The sequence below is a fragment of the Pseudorca crassidens genome, chromosome 12 (genome assembly GCF_039906515.1).
Source record: "Pseudorca crassidens isolate mPseCra1 chromosome 12, mPseCra1.hap1, whole genome shotgun sequence".
In the NCBI taxonomy this organism is placed as follows: domain Eukaryota; kingdom Metazoa; phylum Chordata; class Mammalia; order Artiodactyla; family Delphinidae; genus Pseudorca; species Pseudorca crassidens.
Genome location: NC_090307.1, coordinates 17,306,223 through 17,321,191, shown reverse-complemented (window position 1 = coordinate 17,321,191; position 14,969 = coordinate 17,306,223). Strand labels below are relative to the sequence as shown.

General features: G+C 45.3%; 1 protein-coding gene across 1 annotated transcript in view; it reads right to left on the bottom strand.

Moving 5' to 3' along the window:
• The window catches only part of FECH (ferrochelatase), a 38,452-nt gene extending 28,641 nt beyond the window's left edge, over positions 1-9,811 (bottom strand). The window contains exons 1-2 of the mRNA XM_067698969.1: positions 9,629-9,811; positions 4,697-4,823 (exon numbers count right to left, since the gene is read on the bottom strand). Of these exons, the coding sequence (XP_067555070.1) occupies positions 4,697-4,823; positions 9,629-9,695 (194 nt within the window). The 5' untranslated portion in view covers positions 9,696-9,811. The remainder of the gene's footprint in view (positions 1-4,696; positions 4,824-9,628) is intronic.
• Positions 9,812-14,969: the final 5,158 nt, after the last annotated feature.

The window sequence follows — 14,969 nt, the reverse complement described above, 5'->3', positions numbered from 1 at the left end:
AGGCAACAATTACAGCTATCTAATTCCTAAACATTTTCCTCAGCCCCCAAAACCCCACTTATCCGTTACAGCCATTCCCCATTCTCCCTCTCCCTCACCCCTGGCAACCACTAATCTACTTTCTGGGCCTATGGATTTGCCTATTAACAGAAATAGAGTCATAATGTGTGGCCTTCTGTGTCTGGTTTCTTTCACTTAGCATAAAATTTGCAAGGGTCATCCGTATTGTAGCATGAATCAGTACTTCCTTCCCTTTCGTGGCTGAATGATATTCCAACGTATGGGTATCCTCTCCATTCACTCTTGATAAAGCAGCCGAGGAACAAGCAGCCTGATGTCGATTTAAAACACCATTGTTACAAATGCCGAGGGGGCTACTTTCCGAATCTCCTACGCCAAGACCACCTCTAGCTAATGCAGTGACCACAGCAATCCTGCTGAGATGGGTCTCGTTTGGAAGATTGCTCTTTAAGTGTTCTAGAGCTAATGACATCATGATGACATTTTAATTGTAATTTTTAAAAAAATGTTAATAATGTTTGGCAATAATTTTAGGCAACAGAGTGTGTCAAATTTATACCAGTAGAAACCATTTTCTTGATCAAACATAGTATAGGTGGATGAAGTAGAAATCTGAATTCTCAGCCTAAGTTTTCAAAATAAGAACCAATTTCTGGGGAAAGGGAAGTGCTGCATTACAATGAACTCAGGGACTTTCTGATTTAGACCCCATTATATAGATTAAGCAAATTCACTTTTTTCGCATCATTGTCTTAGGCCAGGGTTTCTTGACCTCAGCACTGCTGACATTGGGGGCTGGACAATCCTTTGTTGTGGGACTGTCTTGTACTTTGTAGGAGGTTTAGTGGCAACCTTGCCTCTACTTACTAGATGGCAATAGCACACACCCTACCCCAGCTGTGACAACCAAAAATGTCTCCAGACATTGCCAAATATGTCCCAGGGACAAAAATGATCCCCCATCCCACCCTCTGCTCAGAAGCACTGTGTTAGAGGAAAGGGGTTTAATCTCTTTTTACTAAACCAAGCAACCACATTGAAGTTGTTGTTCCATAACTTTTCTACCCCCTCGGGCCAGAAGTCCTATCAATGAATTAACAAACTGGTGTTTTGTTTTCTTGATACCTGAAAATTCCAGATTCATTATATTGTGAAATTGTAGTATTCCCTTAATCTTTCTACTTAGGCCACTGGTGTTCTGGGATTCTGTCTCTCACCCTCAAAAGCTGTGACTCACAATAAATTAAGTGCATTTTTCCATGGATTGCTGCCAGTTAACAGATTACTGGTTAAGAAACCCCACGCTAAGAGACTTACCTAAGCCACAGAGGGCATCAATGTGCAAACAGGATTTAGAACTGTTTTTCATCTATAACACCTGAGCTCAGAACAAGAGTGGCTTTAAATGGGATGTTACTCTACCCTGCAAACCCATGTTTTGCAAACCATGTTGATCTTATACATGAAAATACCTAAATACGCTTGCCCTTAATTCAAAACTGCGTTGTGCATGACGAATGGCGCATTAGGAAGCCCTAGTCCAACATCCCTCTATTCCCGAATGTGAACTGCAAAGCTTTAGTCAAGGGTTGCTGTCTCTTCTCCCCTCCAGACACAGAACATCTGACACCAAAGTCTGAATGGTCAAGTTCCCCTTGTTTGAATGTAAAAGCGTGTACGGCAAACACATTGAAAGCTTCTCATTTGAAAAGGTTGCCACATTTTGCCATTTATATTCTTGCACTCTCAAAATATGAGGTTTTTCCTTTGAACTATTAACTGGACAAACCAAAACTTAAGCTCATCATTAACAAAGGAACAGATTAATTCTATTCTACTATATAAAGTCATCATCAAGATAAAAAACAAATCCCAGCTCTTCATTAAATCTCCAAGATGTAACTGGCCAGAGGATCTATGCTGCCTCTAGAACAGGGTTTGGCAAACTCCAGTCCATGGGTCACATTTGCCCACACACCCCCTGCCTACTTTTGTAAATAAAGTTTTATTGGAACAGGGCTTCCCTGGTGGCTCAGTGGTTAAGAATCTGCCTGCCAAAGCAGGGGACACGGGCTCGAGCCCTGGTCCGGGAAGATCCCACATGCCACGGGGCAACTAAGCCCGTGCGCCACAGTTACTGAGCCTGCGCTCTAGAGCCCATGAGCCACAACTGCTGAAGCCCGTGCACCTAGAGCCCGTGCTCTGCAGCAAGAGAAGCCACTGCAATGAGAAGCACACACATCGCAACGAAGAGTAGCGTCCGCTCGCTGCAACGAGAGAAAGCCCACACGCAGCAACAAAAACCCAACACAAACACAGCCAAAAATAAATAAATAAAATAAATTAATTTTTTTAAAAAACGTTTTATTGGAACAGAGTTCCAGTCATTTGTTTACGTATCACCTGTGGCTGCTCTCACATTATGATGGGGGAGGTGAATAGCAGCAAACAAGACCAAATGGCCCACGGAGCCTGAAAACATGTACCACTCAGCCCTCTGAGGACAAATTCGTAGTGTAGCACTGTCTAGAGTAGTCTGAGCACTAAGCAGCACGAGGCCTTCATCATATCTGGCATCAGAATGACTCACAAAGACACTCACCACTTCAGCATCTCTAATTTTTGTTTGTTTGTTTGTTTTTGTTTTTTGCGGTACGCGGGCCTCTCACTGCTGTGGCCTCTCCCGTCGCGGAGCACAGGTTCCAGACGCGCAGGCTCAGCGGCCATGGCTCACGGGCCCAGCTGCTCCGCGGCATGTGGGATCGTCCTGGACCAGGACACGAACCCGTGTCCCCTGCACCAGCAGGCAGAATCCCAACCACTGCGCCACCAGGGAAGCCCCATCATCTCTAATATTTAAAACCCAGAAATAACCTATGTGCCCCATAACATGAGATAGGATAAATAAATTAAGATTTAATAAAATACTCTCAGGCTATAAAAATTATGTAGACTTTTTACAGTTATGTGGTAGACATTAAATAAAAAGAGGAAGTTATAAAAATAATATATGTAGTATTATCACATTATGATAAATATATACTGAGTAAATATTAATAGATACAGGTATAGAGACAAAATACTGGGTGGTGAGATTATCAGTGATTTTTTTTTCCTGTCTGTATTTTCTAAAATGAACCGATTTCTTTTGTATAAATATGATATAAAGTTACTTACTAGAATTTGGGAGTCTTTTTAGATTTTTATTCAATTTTAATAATTTAATCTTAAGGTGATTTATTTATTTATTTATTTACTTTTGCGGTACGCGGGCCTCTCACTGTTGTGGCCTCTCCCGTTGCGGAGCACAGGCTCCGGACGCGCAGGCTCAGCGGCCATGGCTCACGGGCCCAGCCACTCCACGGCATGTGGGATCTTCCCGGACCGGGCAACAAACCCGTGTCCCCTGCCTCGGCAGGCAGACTCTCAACCACTGCGCCACCAGGGAAGCCCTTAAGGCAATTTATGTTGTTGACTTTTGCCACCAGGATAACATAGTAATGAAATAATTTTTCTCCCAGGGTTCCACGTCCAATCAGTTCTTCAGTTTACACCGAATACTTACCCCAAACCCTAAATACTTAAAGCACTTTGTACTATGGCTGAGGTGAGAAAAGAGGGGCCGTGGGGGGCAAGGAGGAGTGGCGTCCTGCTGGGCATGCCCCCAGGATGGAGACAGTGTCTGTGCTTCCTGTCTCCCTTCCCACGTGTGGTTTTTCAGGAGGCCGGAGAGTCAAAAGGAGATGATTTGGGACCCCACACTACTGCCGTATCCCCAACAAACCTCAGTTCACTAAGTGCTCCATCATCATACCCAGGATCACACAATTAAAAGTAACAAACACAAAATATGACTATTTTCAAAGCTGTAAAGCTCTCGTGGAACATCTGGTCTACCAGAAAGGTCAAGGCGTTAATAGTTCACAGCTACTTTCTCTCTGCCCAGTGTTAAAGTGCATTACTCCTATCTGTGTACTCATCTAAAAAGCGACCTTTGCAGTCTTCTGTTGCCTCTGTACCAGAGGAAGACTTGAAAACAGCTGTGGCCTCTGATATTGAAGAGGACACCCAGTAGCAACGCCATGCCTGCTGACGTCCACCCGCAAACAGCAGAGGTGAGGTAGGGAACGTACTTTGTTTCTTTAATAAACTGTAAATCACATTATGGCATTTACAATAATATTCACTGCCTTAACAGTTTACTACAGAAATTCTTGGTGGATTCGTTATTCCTTTTCCTGCACAGGAGATGTATTTCATAAGTATAATCATGTTAGGTTCATAAACATATTTCCAGCATACACATAATTTCTGTTATGGGACATATTCCAAAACTAAATTCCCACACGATTTGCAGATTGTTTGTACTCAACTCTGTGTCCTTTAACAAAAGCCCTGTGGGATTTTTATTTGTCAACCAGACCTCAATAAAGCTGGGGAAAAAAATTTTAACAGAAAATGTAAAAAATCTATCAAAATTCAAAAACACTTTTAAAGCCTTAATTGGGGGTGCAATCTATAAGTTTCACAGCTATTGAAAGCAAGCCAGGAAAATAACATACCACTCCTTACATGCTGGGTTTTCCCAACACCTCTGCTCCTAGGTAGCTGGTATCCACCGGTGTTTGCGTCAAGAAAGAGAAATCCTTATTAGTACCTAAAATTAGACTCGTACCTGTTCCCCGGCTGGACTTGAGGTCTGGGGCTTCTGGCACGTTGGACTGTTTCTGTGGCAGCTGCTGCTGTGGCGGCACCCGACTGGCACCTCCGTGGCTGACAGGCCCTTGAGCCACCATATACCACTGTGACAAAAGTAAAGTGGCAGCATGAAATCTAGCTGGAAAGTAATTGCTTTTGAAGAGGTCCTCAGAGCATAATTCCTGGATCTAAAATTTAATAGAGAGGCTACAGCAGAGGTGATTTCCCCAGCATTTCACTGCAGGCGGGTGAAGGCTCTTAAGACCTCTCTGAGGGGGTGGGATGGCGTCCCCTAGGATGGCTTGCAGGACTTGCATGGAGGCTTTTTAGAAGCCACACACACCTCCTCTCACTGCCTTGGCCGCCGCTTTTGACATGATCCCTCATGAGATCATGCATGTTATGACGGCAGCATACTGCTCATATGAAAGGTGAGGAGCCTGCAGAAAAGGTTAAGAAACACTGATTTAAGGAGTGGAAACTGGGCCAGTTTTCCACCACTTGCACAGATCTCATGTCTGCCTCCTAGCCTTCTCCAATATAGTACCAGAACTAAGAACCCCAGAATTGCCCTTGGACTCTGACAAGGGCTGGGGGACGGAGGTGCTCTGCTTTCAAGGGCCGATTCTGGTCCGCCTCCTTCTGCACCCTGCCCCATGGGGTATGCCATCTGCATGGCCAAGGATTCATGGACCCCCAGAGTCCATGCCCCCCATTCCTGACCAGGCTCCCAGGACCCAGGACCTCAGAATTCCATGCCCCAAAAGCTCCACTTCCAGGGTCTGGCACAGGCCTCTTTCCTGCATCCATCCTCCTGACGGCAGATCGCACCATCAGTATAAGCAATTCTTGATCTGAAGGGTAGCCGACTGGTGGCTGTTCATAGGGTCAAGAATGGAGCTTGAACATACACACACACTGGAGTATGCACAAGACTCTTCACCATGCCGGGCAGGCCAGGAGTGGGAAGAGAAGCAGGGAAGTCTGCCCGCCCGAGGCAACTTTCTCAAGGCCGCGGCATTTCTGCAGGAACTGTGAAGAGTTCAAGAGTTCACCCTTCCAGGCCGTTAGCAAGGTCTACTTGTCAGCACAGCAGAACAGAACATAATTCACAGTCTGTTAGCTTGCTGTATACAGGTCTTGTCCTGGGCACCACAAAGTTAGTTGTGGGCCTGGAGAGCCTATCTGGATCGAGGAGTCCATGGGCCATACCCAGTTATAGCATGAAGGGTACTCATCCTTAAATAACACAGAGTGAAATTAAACTGAAACCACACAGTAGGTACTCAAGATCGCAAAATGCAGGACAGTAGTTACTACCGTGCCCCGCAGTATACACACAACCTCCCTTCCCCAGTCTCAAACCAGCGGGTCTGAAACCAGCCTGAGATCAGTCTCCTTCTACCCTCCTCCTACTTACGAGTCAAAGGTGTTCTGGTGAGGAACCCGGGCTGTGGACCAACGGACCCGACTCTGAATCCAGTTCTGCCACTTACTAGTAATGTCACTGGGGCTGGGTTATAATCTTTCTGAGCCTTAGTTTCCCCAGCTGTAAAATGGTGAAACCCTGTTATCTGCATCCGTGTAAAGATTACAGCAGATAAGGCAGTGCAGCACTCTTCACAGGGCCTGCCTCATATGTTGGTACCAGTATTCTTTTCCTTGGTAAGTGTCTAGAGCATAGGGACTACACCTTCTCTGATTTCTTTTCTTTTTTTTTTTTTTATCACCTAGCAGGTCTATAAAATATAGGAGAATGATATTTCCAGGCCACTTAGATTTCCAACTATCCAGATTGTGCACATTCCCAACAGAGCCAATTACGTGAGCTTGAGCTGAAAAATCCTTATTAACTCAAAGCAGAAGTGCAAAGATTGACATAAAGAACTTCAATTCCGCTCACATGAAGTCTCAAACCAACTCACATCTCCTTATTTCAGACAAGTTCAATTCTGAACTGCACGATGAGATTTAACCAGGTTCTCAATCAAGCTGCAATGTCTGCAATTCCTTATATAAATGAGGTTATATCAGATTCCATGGGGTATCAGAATAGAACTTTGGCATTACATAATTTGACTGCTGGTAATATAATAAGATTTCCTCCTGCAAACTTTAAAAGGGGGTGGGGTAGGGGTGGGGAATAAGGATGAGACTAGAGTCTCCAACCAGTACATTAGCATTGCTTAGTACAGTTTGGGAGCTGGTAGGTTTTCAAGCTGCCGAAAACTATTGCCATGCCCCCTACTTACAAAATTCTCTTCTCTGAGGTTAAATAAATTCTCAAAGAAGGTGATGCTAATGATGGATCCTTTCTGCTCAGGACATAGGGTTAACACACCCACCTCTCAAGGACTTCTCTAAAACACTCCTCTCCCTTGATGATCTGAAGACTCCAGAAAAACAGAGTATCTCCTACCAAATGATTAGTGCTAATCTAGCTAAATAAGTTTAAAGTAATTATTCAAAGAACAAAACGAGACTCCTGAATGCACTCAGCTCACAGCTTAAGAGAAATTCAAAGGCACAGGCAGCATCGTGTGGTGTAGAGTGTGTGTTCTGGAGCTAGAGAGATCTGAGCAGAAATTCCACATAGGACCAAACAAGCTGTGTGACAGTAATTGGGCAACTCACTGAGCTACTCCAAGCCTCACTTTTCTCATCTGTAAAACAGTGATAAGGCCAAACTTGCAGGGCTGTTGTAAAGATTAGGAAAATTTTTAAAAATCTATGTCCAGCCCCAAGAACAGTGTCTGGCACAATGCATGAAGTAAGAACACTCAATACTAAGGATCTGCCCACTTATGAACTAAGACCAGGTAACTCTAACCCTACTCTTGGCATGGACAACTGGTCTACCTTTGGAAGGCCTACAAACAATAAAAGCTATAAAACCAAGGGATATGCAGAAAAGATGATGTAAGAAAACAAAACTTCATTAATTCCTGGACACACCCAATAGGTGAATCATTCAAAAGTATACCTGTGACTTAAGAAGTTCATGGGTATCAAGTGATTCTCCAAAACTATTATTTAATATTTTGGATGCTTGGGGGTGGTACGTGGGAGGGTAGAAAACAAGATACACAAGTACCTAATGCAGCCCTTTTCTATCACACAGCAGATGAAGATTATTTCAAAAGGTCCTTATAAACATGAGTATCATTTTAAAAATTAACAGAAATAAGGTTCTGTATTGTAACTATTAATAAACACTTGGCGAGGGGAGGCTTTAAGAAAAAAATTGTTATTTTTCTAGTATGGAGCCAGAATGTTTTCATGTATTAATTTAAACATTGATATTCTTTTTTATTATTCTAGATTTGATTTTTCCAATTACAAAAGACATATATGCCTAACGTAAAAAATCTGGAAAGAAAACGTCACAAAGAAACAATAATTCTTTATTCTATTAACTTTCTAAAATATACGTATATACTATATACATATATACTAGGGAGTTTCTTATTAATTCTATACTATGCTAAAAACATAGAGTGTAAAACTTTGCTTTTCTACTTTGAGAATTCATTTTGAGAAATACTACTCAATTTTTTCTAACCCAGATGTTAATCCCTTCATATAAAACAAGATAAAGTATTATAACTACATTTAAAATCAGAGTCTGTAATTCAATTGAACTTCAAATCTACTTCTGCTGTGGTTTCTGAATCCTTCCACTTGGTTACTTATAACCTGGACAACAAAGCATTTAACGTTTCTCATATTGTTCTATGACCTCAACTCTAGAGCCTGTCAGACTTTCTTTGCCACAGGAAGGGTCAGTGAAAGAAAAGACTAATTTGATACTTCTTTCAGCCCCATTACTGGCACTGTGCTTCCTTTTCTTAAAAGATAATGTCTTTCGTCTCCCACTGCCCTGATTGTCATTGGACACTGGGTCCTTATTACTTTTCCAACAAAGGCACCTGTAATAAGATATGGAGGTTCAGAGTGGACTCTCCACTCCTTTTCAGTAGGTGACAGATTGATGAATTAGGGAACTTCTTAGAAAAATAAGTCAGGTCTGTGTCCAGTCATCATTCAAATATACAAATTAAGCATCTTAGTAGGTGGCAGCCTTTTACATAATAATAACTGAACATTTTGAGGTATGTATGTATCTACTGTGTGCCAGGGACTGTGGTACAGGCTTTACCTGTATCCTGCTAATCTTCACGGCAAGCCTATGAGGTAGCCTCACTCAGGGGGGTCACAGGAATGCTGCAGAGCTAGTGACCCAGCCAGGTGTGTCTGAACCAGAGTCCCGTCCGCTCATCCTGTGGACACAACCTACATTCACGTCTGTATCAGAAAAGTGTGAGGTTGTCCATGGGTCTTATTTCTTCTCCAAATATCTCTAGAAAATACTAGCCTGAGCTGCCCCGCGGTGGGTCCTGCTGCCAAGGACAAGTGAGCACCGGGTGACGCCAGGGGCCAGGGCAGCAGTGGGCACAGTGTGACCTCCACCACCAGAGAGGGAACCCCAGGGTAGATGCCCATGGTGATAATGAGGATAATGATGCCAACGGTACTGTCTCTGTGGCAGGCCCTTAACACACTCTGCCTCCCGAAATCACAACAATCCTGCGACTATCATTATTCTTATTTTACAGATAAGAACTAAGGCTCTTAGAAATTCAGCCACTGCTCACGGCCACCCAGCTGACCGATGTGACTCCGGGACCCCTCCCCGCGGCCTCTCAGGGTCCTCGGGGGACCCACGTAACCCACTCTCGCCCCTCCCAGTGGAGCGCCCCTTTCCGGATCCTTTCTCCGCCCCTCGCCCCGCCGCGGGCAGCTTCCTGCGCAGCCCGCCGCCGCTCCTTGGAAGTTCCCAGGCCCGGGGACCCAGGCGCCAGCTGCCCGCTGTCCCCGCCTCGGCGGCGGCCGCGACAGCCCCACTTACGCCGATCGCGGAGCAGGACGCCCGCAGATCGCAGGGCCGCAGCCATGTTTGTGCTGACTAAAACCATTCCCGGGGCAGCCTCGGCCCGGGACCTGGGTTCCTCCCGCTGCAGCACACCCAGGCGCGGGCCCCACCAACGGCTAGCAGCAGACCTCAGCACCCACCACCCACGCCTCCTTATCAGGCGCGGCCACTCCCTGCGCCCACGCTGTGCGCCCGCTCATTGGTGCCGGGCAGGGGCGGGGCTTCAGGGGCGGGGCCAGGTAGAGACGCGCCCCTCCCCGGGAGCCCGCCCTGCAGCAGCGAGGTCCCCAGGGTAAGAAAGGGTCCCAGGCTGTGCAATTGGCACCTTCCACCCAAACCACCAAAAATCCGTGCGGGTCGCCCTGAACGAACGCCCTGGTTGTATGCGCCCACCTGATCAAGGCAGGAACTGCAGCCATGACAACGCAAAGAACTTTCTTCACATTTCCACTACTATCACTTACATATGACAATGCTTTTGCCTCAATTCTCCAGTTTTGTGGCCTAGTTACAGCACAACTGTACCGACCCTGTTTTATTTTGCTTTGTTTTCAGAATGAGAAAAGAAATTATTTTATATCAGACACTCATGACATACTTGTTAAGTTCCTCTGTAGTATCTCTATGCAGCAGAGTTTCACAGCTGGGACCAGAAAGCAAACATTAGGCTGCTAACGTGATAGCATTAGGAAAAGTGAAGGCCAGTCCGGCAAACACATTTTTTGGTGGGCTGGTACGGTGAGGTCTGTCAGTATCATGTCTGTGCACCTTCGCAGGGTGACTGCCTGGCCCCAATCCCGCGCACAGAACAGGTGCCCCCCGCATTTCTAGCCCTTACTACATTCCCACACCTCTGCCCGCCCATCTGGCCCTAATGCTCAGTGCGTCTCGAAGTACAAGACCAACCTTTGGAATAGAAAGGTGTCAGGCACCATTCTTTCATTCACTGAACACGTATTGAGCACCTACTGTGTGCACTGGGGAAACAGCAGTGAACAGAGCAGACAAGGGGCTTACATAGGGATTAGGGGAGAGACAGAAAATAATCACAATATGTAGTATTTAGGGTGATGATGAGCGTTAGAAAGAATGAAGCTATGTAAGGGAGATGAGGGAGGGGAGGCTAGTGCAAGTTGAAATAGATGGGTCAGAGAAGACCTCACTGACATTTGGCAAAGACCTGAGGAAGTAAGGGGGCAAGCCACGTGGAACATTCCAGGAAAATGGAGTCTAGATTGAGTGCAAAACCAGTTTTCTGTAGCTAAAATGTATGCTCTTGATTGAATTCGTTTATTTATTATTAAAGTGGGTCCTCTTTCTGGTTTTCAGCTTGGTGTAAAATGTCAACTTAAGTGGATTGCCTTTCATATTATCTACACGATCTTCAAATCAGGCAAGAGGTGTCCCCTGAGAAACAGACAGTAAAACTTGCTCCTCGTATCAACTGCTTTCCTATACATTTTGCTAGCTCTCCATTCTCAGAATGAAAATTACATTAGTTGAATTTGCCCTTTGAAGAGGTGATCTTTATAGATAATATACTCCTCTACCTAAAGCCTAAACCCACTGCTTTTAAATCAACTACACAAAACGTCTTTACAATTTGAAATGCTGTGCTGGAAAAAGTGTCGACAAGGCCAGAGAAGTAGAAAAAGCCCAGGGTTTTTAAGGACTGAGCTATGTGGGCTCTTCTCGGCTCGGGAGGCTCAGGGTAAGTCACCCTTCCATCCCGGGTGCTGTACCGCTCCTGCTAAGTGGAGATAGCAGGGGTCTTCTGGTCCCTCCCAGGGAAATGCTGATGATTAGTGACAAGGCATAAAGGTGCCAAATCTCATGTAATCAACATTGGGGCAAGTTAAATTTGTATCTGGCCAGAAAAAAAAAGGAACTAACAAACCATGTTTTATTAACTATATCAACATAATAACATTTTAAAACATGAATCAGCACCATTTCATTCATTTTCCTTTTACTGACTCTTAAAAAACTCATTCAAAATTATACTCATGTATAAAACCTCCTGACACACATATTAAGACTCATAGGTTACAAATGGAAACAGAACTTCATTATTTTTCCCCAAAGAGCTCTTCATGACATTTGTTATTTCTAATCTATGGCTTATTTCTTACAAAAAGCATCAAATACAACAGCTTTTCAGTGAGTAAATTTTTATGTTCTTTTGAAGTGAAAACAGATAAAACATGCTTTATATGGGTCCTTTTCAAAACTGATAGGAAAACACAGCCCTTAAATCAGAAGATGTGAATTCTAAATACGGGTTTTACTAAGAAATCCAGAAAGCCCTTGAAAGGCTAAAGAAATTTATAAAACTATATGAGATTTATATATATATGTACATATACACATATGTACGTGTATATAAATGCATTTTTTTCTGGCCTAAATATCTGTACCAAAATTATAACCACTTCCCTTAACAAACAGAAAGCACATTCTCTGGGCCAACTCAGATAAGCAGCACTCCCACCACCCGGGAGAGGGTTTGCCTGAGCTCTGGTGACTTAATTAGTGAAGAAAGCATTCTCTTCTCACAGACAGCACTCAGAATCCAGCCTGTGATCCTAAATAAAATGAATTTGTTGGTTTCAGCTCAATGCTTCAGGAAAGGGGTGGGGGAGATCCCCTAATTCATTATTTGCCGTGATTGGCACCTCTGAGCTACACAAACTAAATTTAGATTACTCAATTCTGTCTCCTTAATCAGAACAACAGGGCGAGGATGGGGGCTTTCAGTGCAAGAGACACAGTGGCTGGGTGAAGCAGACAAATGGTGAGCTCTGATGATTACTCAGAGAAACCTGACCGACTGTCCCACAACTGTTTTAAGCAAAGAGGCCACCAAATGCAGGCCAATGCGATGTGTATTTTGACTGCCACTCTTAACCACGCAGAGCCTTAAGCCCACTAGCGATGATGGGTTTATTAGTTCATGTGCACATATTTTCTGAGAGTCTACTATGAGCAAAGCGTTATATCGGATACTGGGAAGGATAAAAAAATAAACTGTACTCTCAAGTAGCTCATTCATTTATGAAACAAATATGTATGGAGGGCATGCCTAGGTCAGGCACGTGGTGGGCACTGAGCATTACAGCAATGAATTGGACTATCTCTACTTTCATGCAACTTACATTCTAGAAGGCAAGGCAGACGATCAACAAAAGATCCATACCATAAGGTTAGCTGTGACTAGGAACCATGAAGAAAAATAATAAATGAGGCAAAGCCATGGAGAGAGGCAGGAAATGTTAGTTTCGGGGGTGCAGTGGGACAGGGCCTCTCCGCAAAGGTGCCAGTTGAACGGACCTGTGGGGAGTGAGGGAGGTTCTCTGTGGAAGGGCTTTGCAAGCAGAGGGATCAGAAAGTGCTGGAACACATTTGAGGCTTGTATTAGTTCCCTGGGGCTGCTGGAACAAAATACCACAAACCAGGCTGCTTAAAACAACAGAAATGGGGGCTTTCCTGGTGGCGCAGTGGTTGAGAGTCCGCCTGCCGATGCAGGGGACACGGGTTCGTGCCCCGGTCCGGGAAGATCCCACATGCCACAGAGCGGCTGGGCCCGTGAGCCATGGCCGCTGAGTCTGTGTGTCCAGAGCCTGTGCTCTGCAATGGGAGAGGCCACAACAGTGAGAGGCCCGCGTACTGAAAAAAAAAAGAAATGTATTGTCTTCCAGTTCTGAGGCTGGAAGTCCAAGTCAGAGTCAACAGGGCCACGCTCCCTCAGCAGTCTGTCGGGGAGAATCCTTTCCTGCCTCTTCCTAGCTTCTGGCAGTGGCCAGCAGCCCTTGGCTCTCCTCGCCTTGTAGCATCTCTCTGATCTCTGCCTCTGTGGTCATGTAGCCTTCTCCCTGTGTGTCTCTTTTCCCATAACTGTCTTCCCTTCTAGAAGGACACCAGTCGTATTGGATTAAGAGCTCACACTATTGACCTCATCAGAACTTGGTTACATCTGCAAAGACCCTACTGGTAAATAAGATAACGTTTCCAAGTACCAGAGGGGAGGATTTCAACATATCAGGGTTTTTTTTTGAGGGAGAGGGACACAGTTCACCCCATAACAAGGCCTTGAGGGACAGTAAAGAGACTGCGTGTCTTGAGCAGAGTGTGTGGGGTGGAGGGGAAGGAGTTTCGGCCTATTAGGTGATGAAAGACTTCATCTTATCAAGTGATCTCCCTCTAACAGAACGATCCATGCTTACGGTTCAAAAGGTTCACTTTGCCTGCGGTGTAGAGAGAAAACTGGAGCTCTTGCGCCAGTATTAAGACACGTACCACATGACTAAATAATTTCATTTTCTCCTAAGGGTTCTAATTCTTTTTGAGATCATATTGGGCAAGAGTGTTTTTCTCCAGCGAGGTCTCTGCCCCCGGGGTTGTGGGAGGGTCCCTCCAGAGCATTTCTGGTCTGCCTCTGCCAGGACTGCAGGGTCCCACCAGGCTTAGATGGGGTTTATGGACATTTCTTGGCTTCGTAGTGCTGCCCCTTGCAGATACATTCAAACCAGGAAAGTTGACTTTTTCCAGCAAGCTTTCATTCCCTGTCCAGAGCCCTGGGCAGGTGGCAGTCTTCCATGTCCTTCTCTGGCTACAGGGCCAGTTTTCTAGATTTCACAGAAGGGCCAGCCCCCCAAGTCCCTGTTTCCTGCAGAGAGGGGTCTAGCCCTTGGTCCACTTTCCTGTCTGGGTGTAGGGTGGGCACTGTAGGAGCTGCGTACATGATGTACTCACTCTGTGAAAATTCGTAGTGTTGCACACTTATGATGTGTGCCTTTTTGTACGAATAGTATACTTTAGTATAACTTTTTTTTTTTTTTTGCGGTACACGGGCCTCTCACTGCTGTGGCCTCTCCCGTTGCAGAGCACAGGCTCCGGACGCACAGGCTCAGCGGCCATGGCTCACGGGCCCAGCTGCTCCGCAGCATGTGGGATCTTCCCGGACCGGGGCACGAACCCATGTCCCCTGCATCGGCAGGCGGACTCTCAACCACTGTGCCACCAGGGAATCCCTAGTATAACTTTTAAAAATACCCCCGAGTGCCTTTATCCGGGTTCAATTCTCCCTCTAACTCCCATACCCAACCTAACAGCTCTGGTTTAGAGACCCTCTCTACTCCCTCCTCTCCAATTCTGATGCCTAGAGGTGTTCCTTTCACTCAGCTAAGAGGAGGGTCTGTGTGGAATTATTATATTTATCCGGTAGAGTTACCTGTTTATAGTGGGAGAGGAAGAGGTGAGCAGAAGTTTCCTTGATAAAAATGAGTGGTGATTTCAGGCTGAGAGGATGCAGGGATGC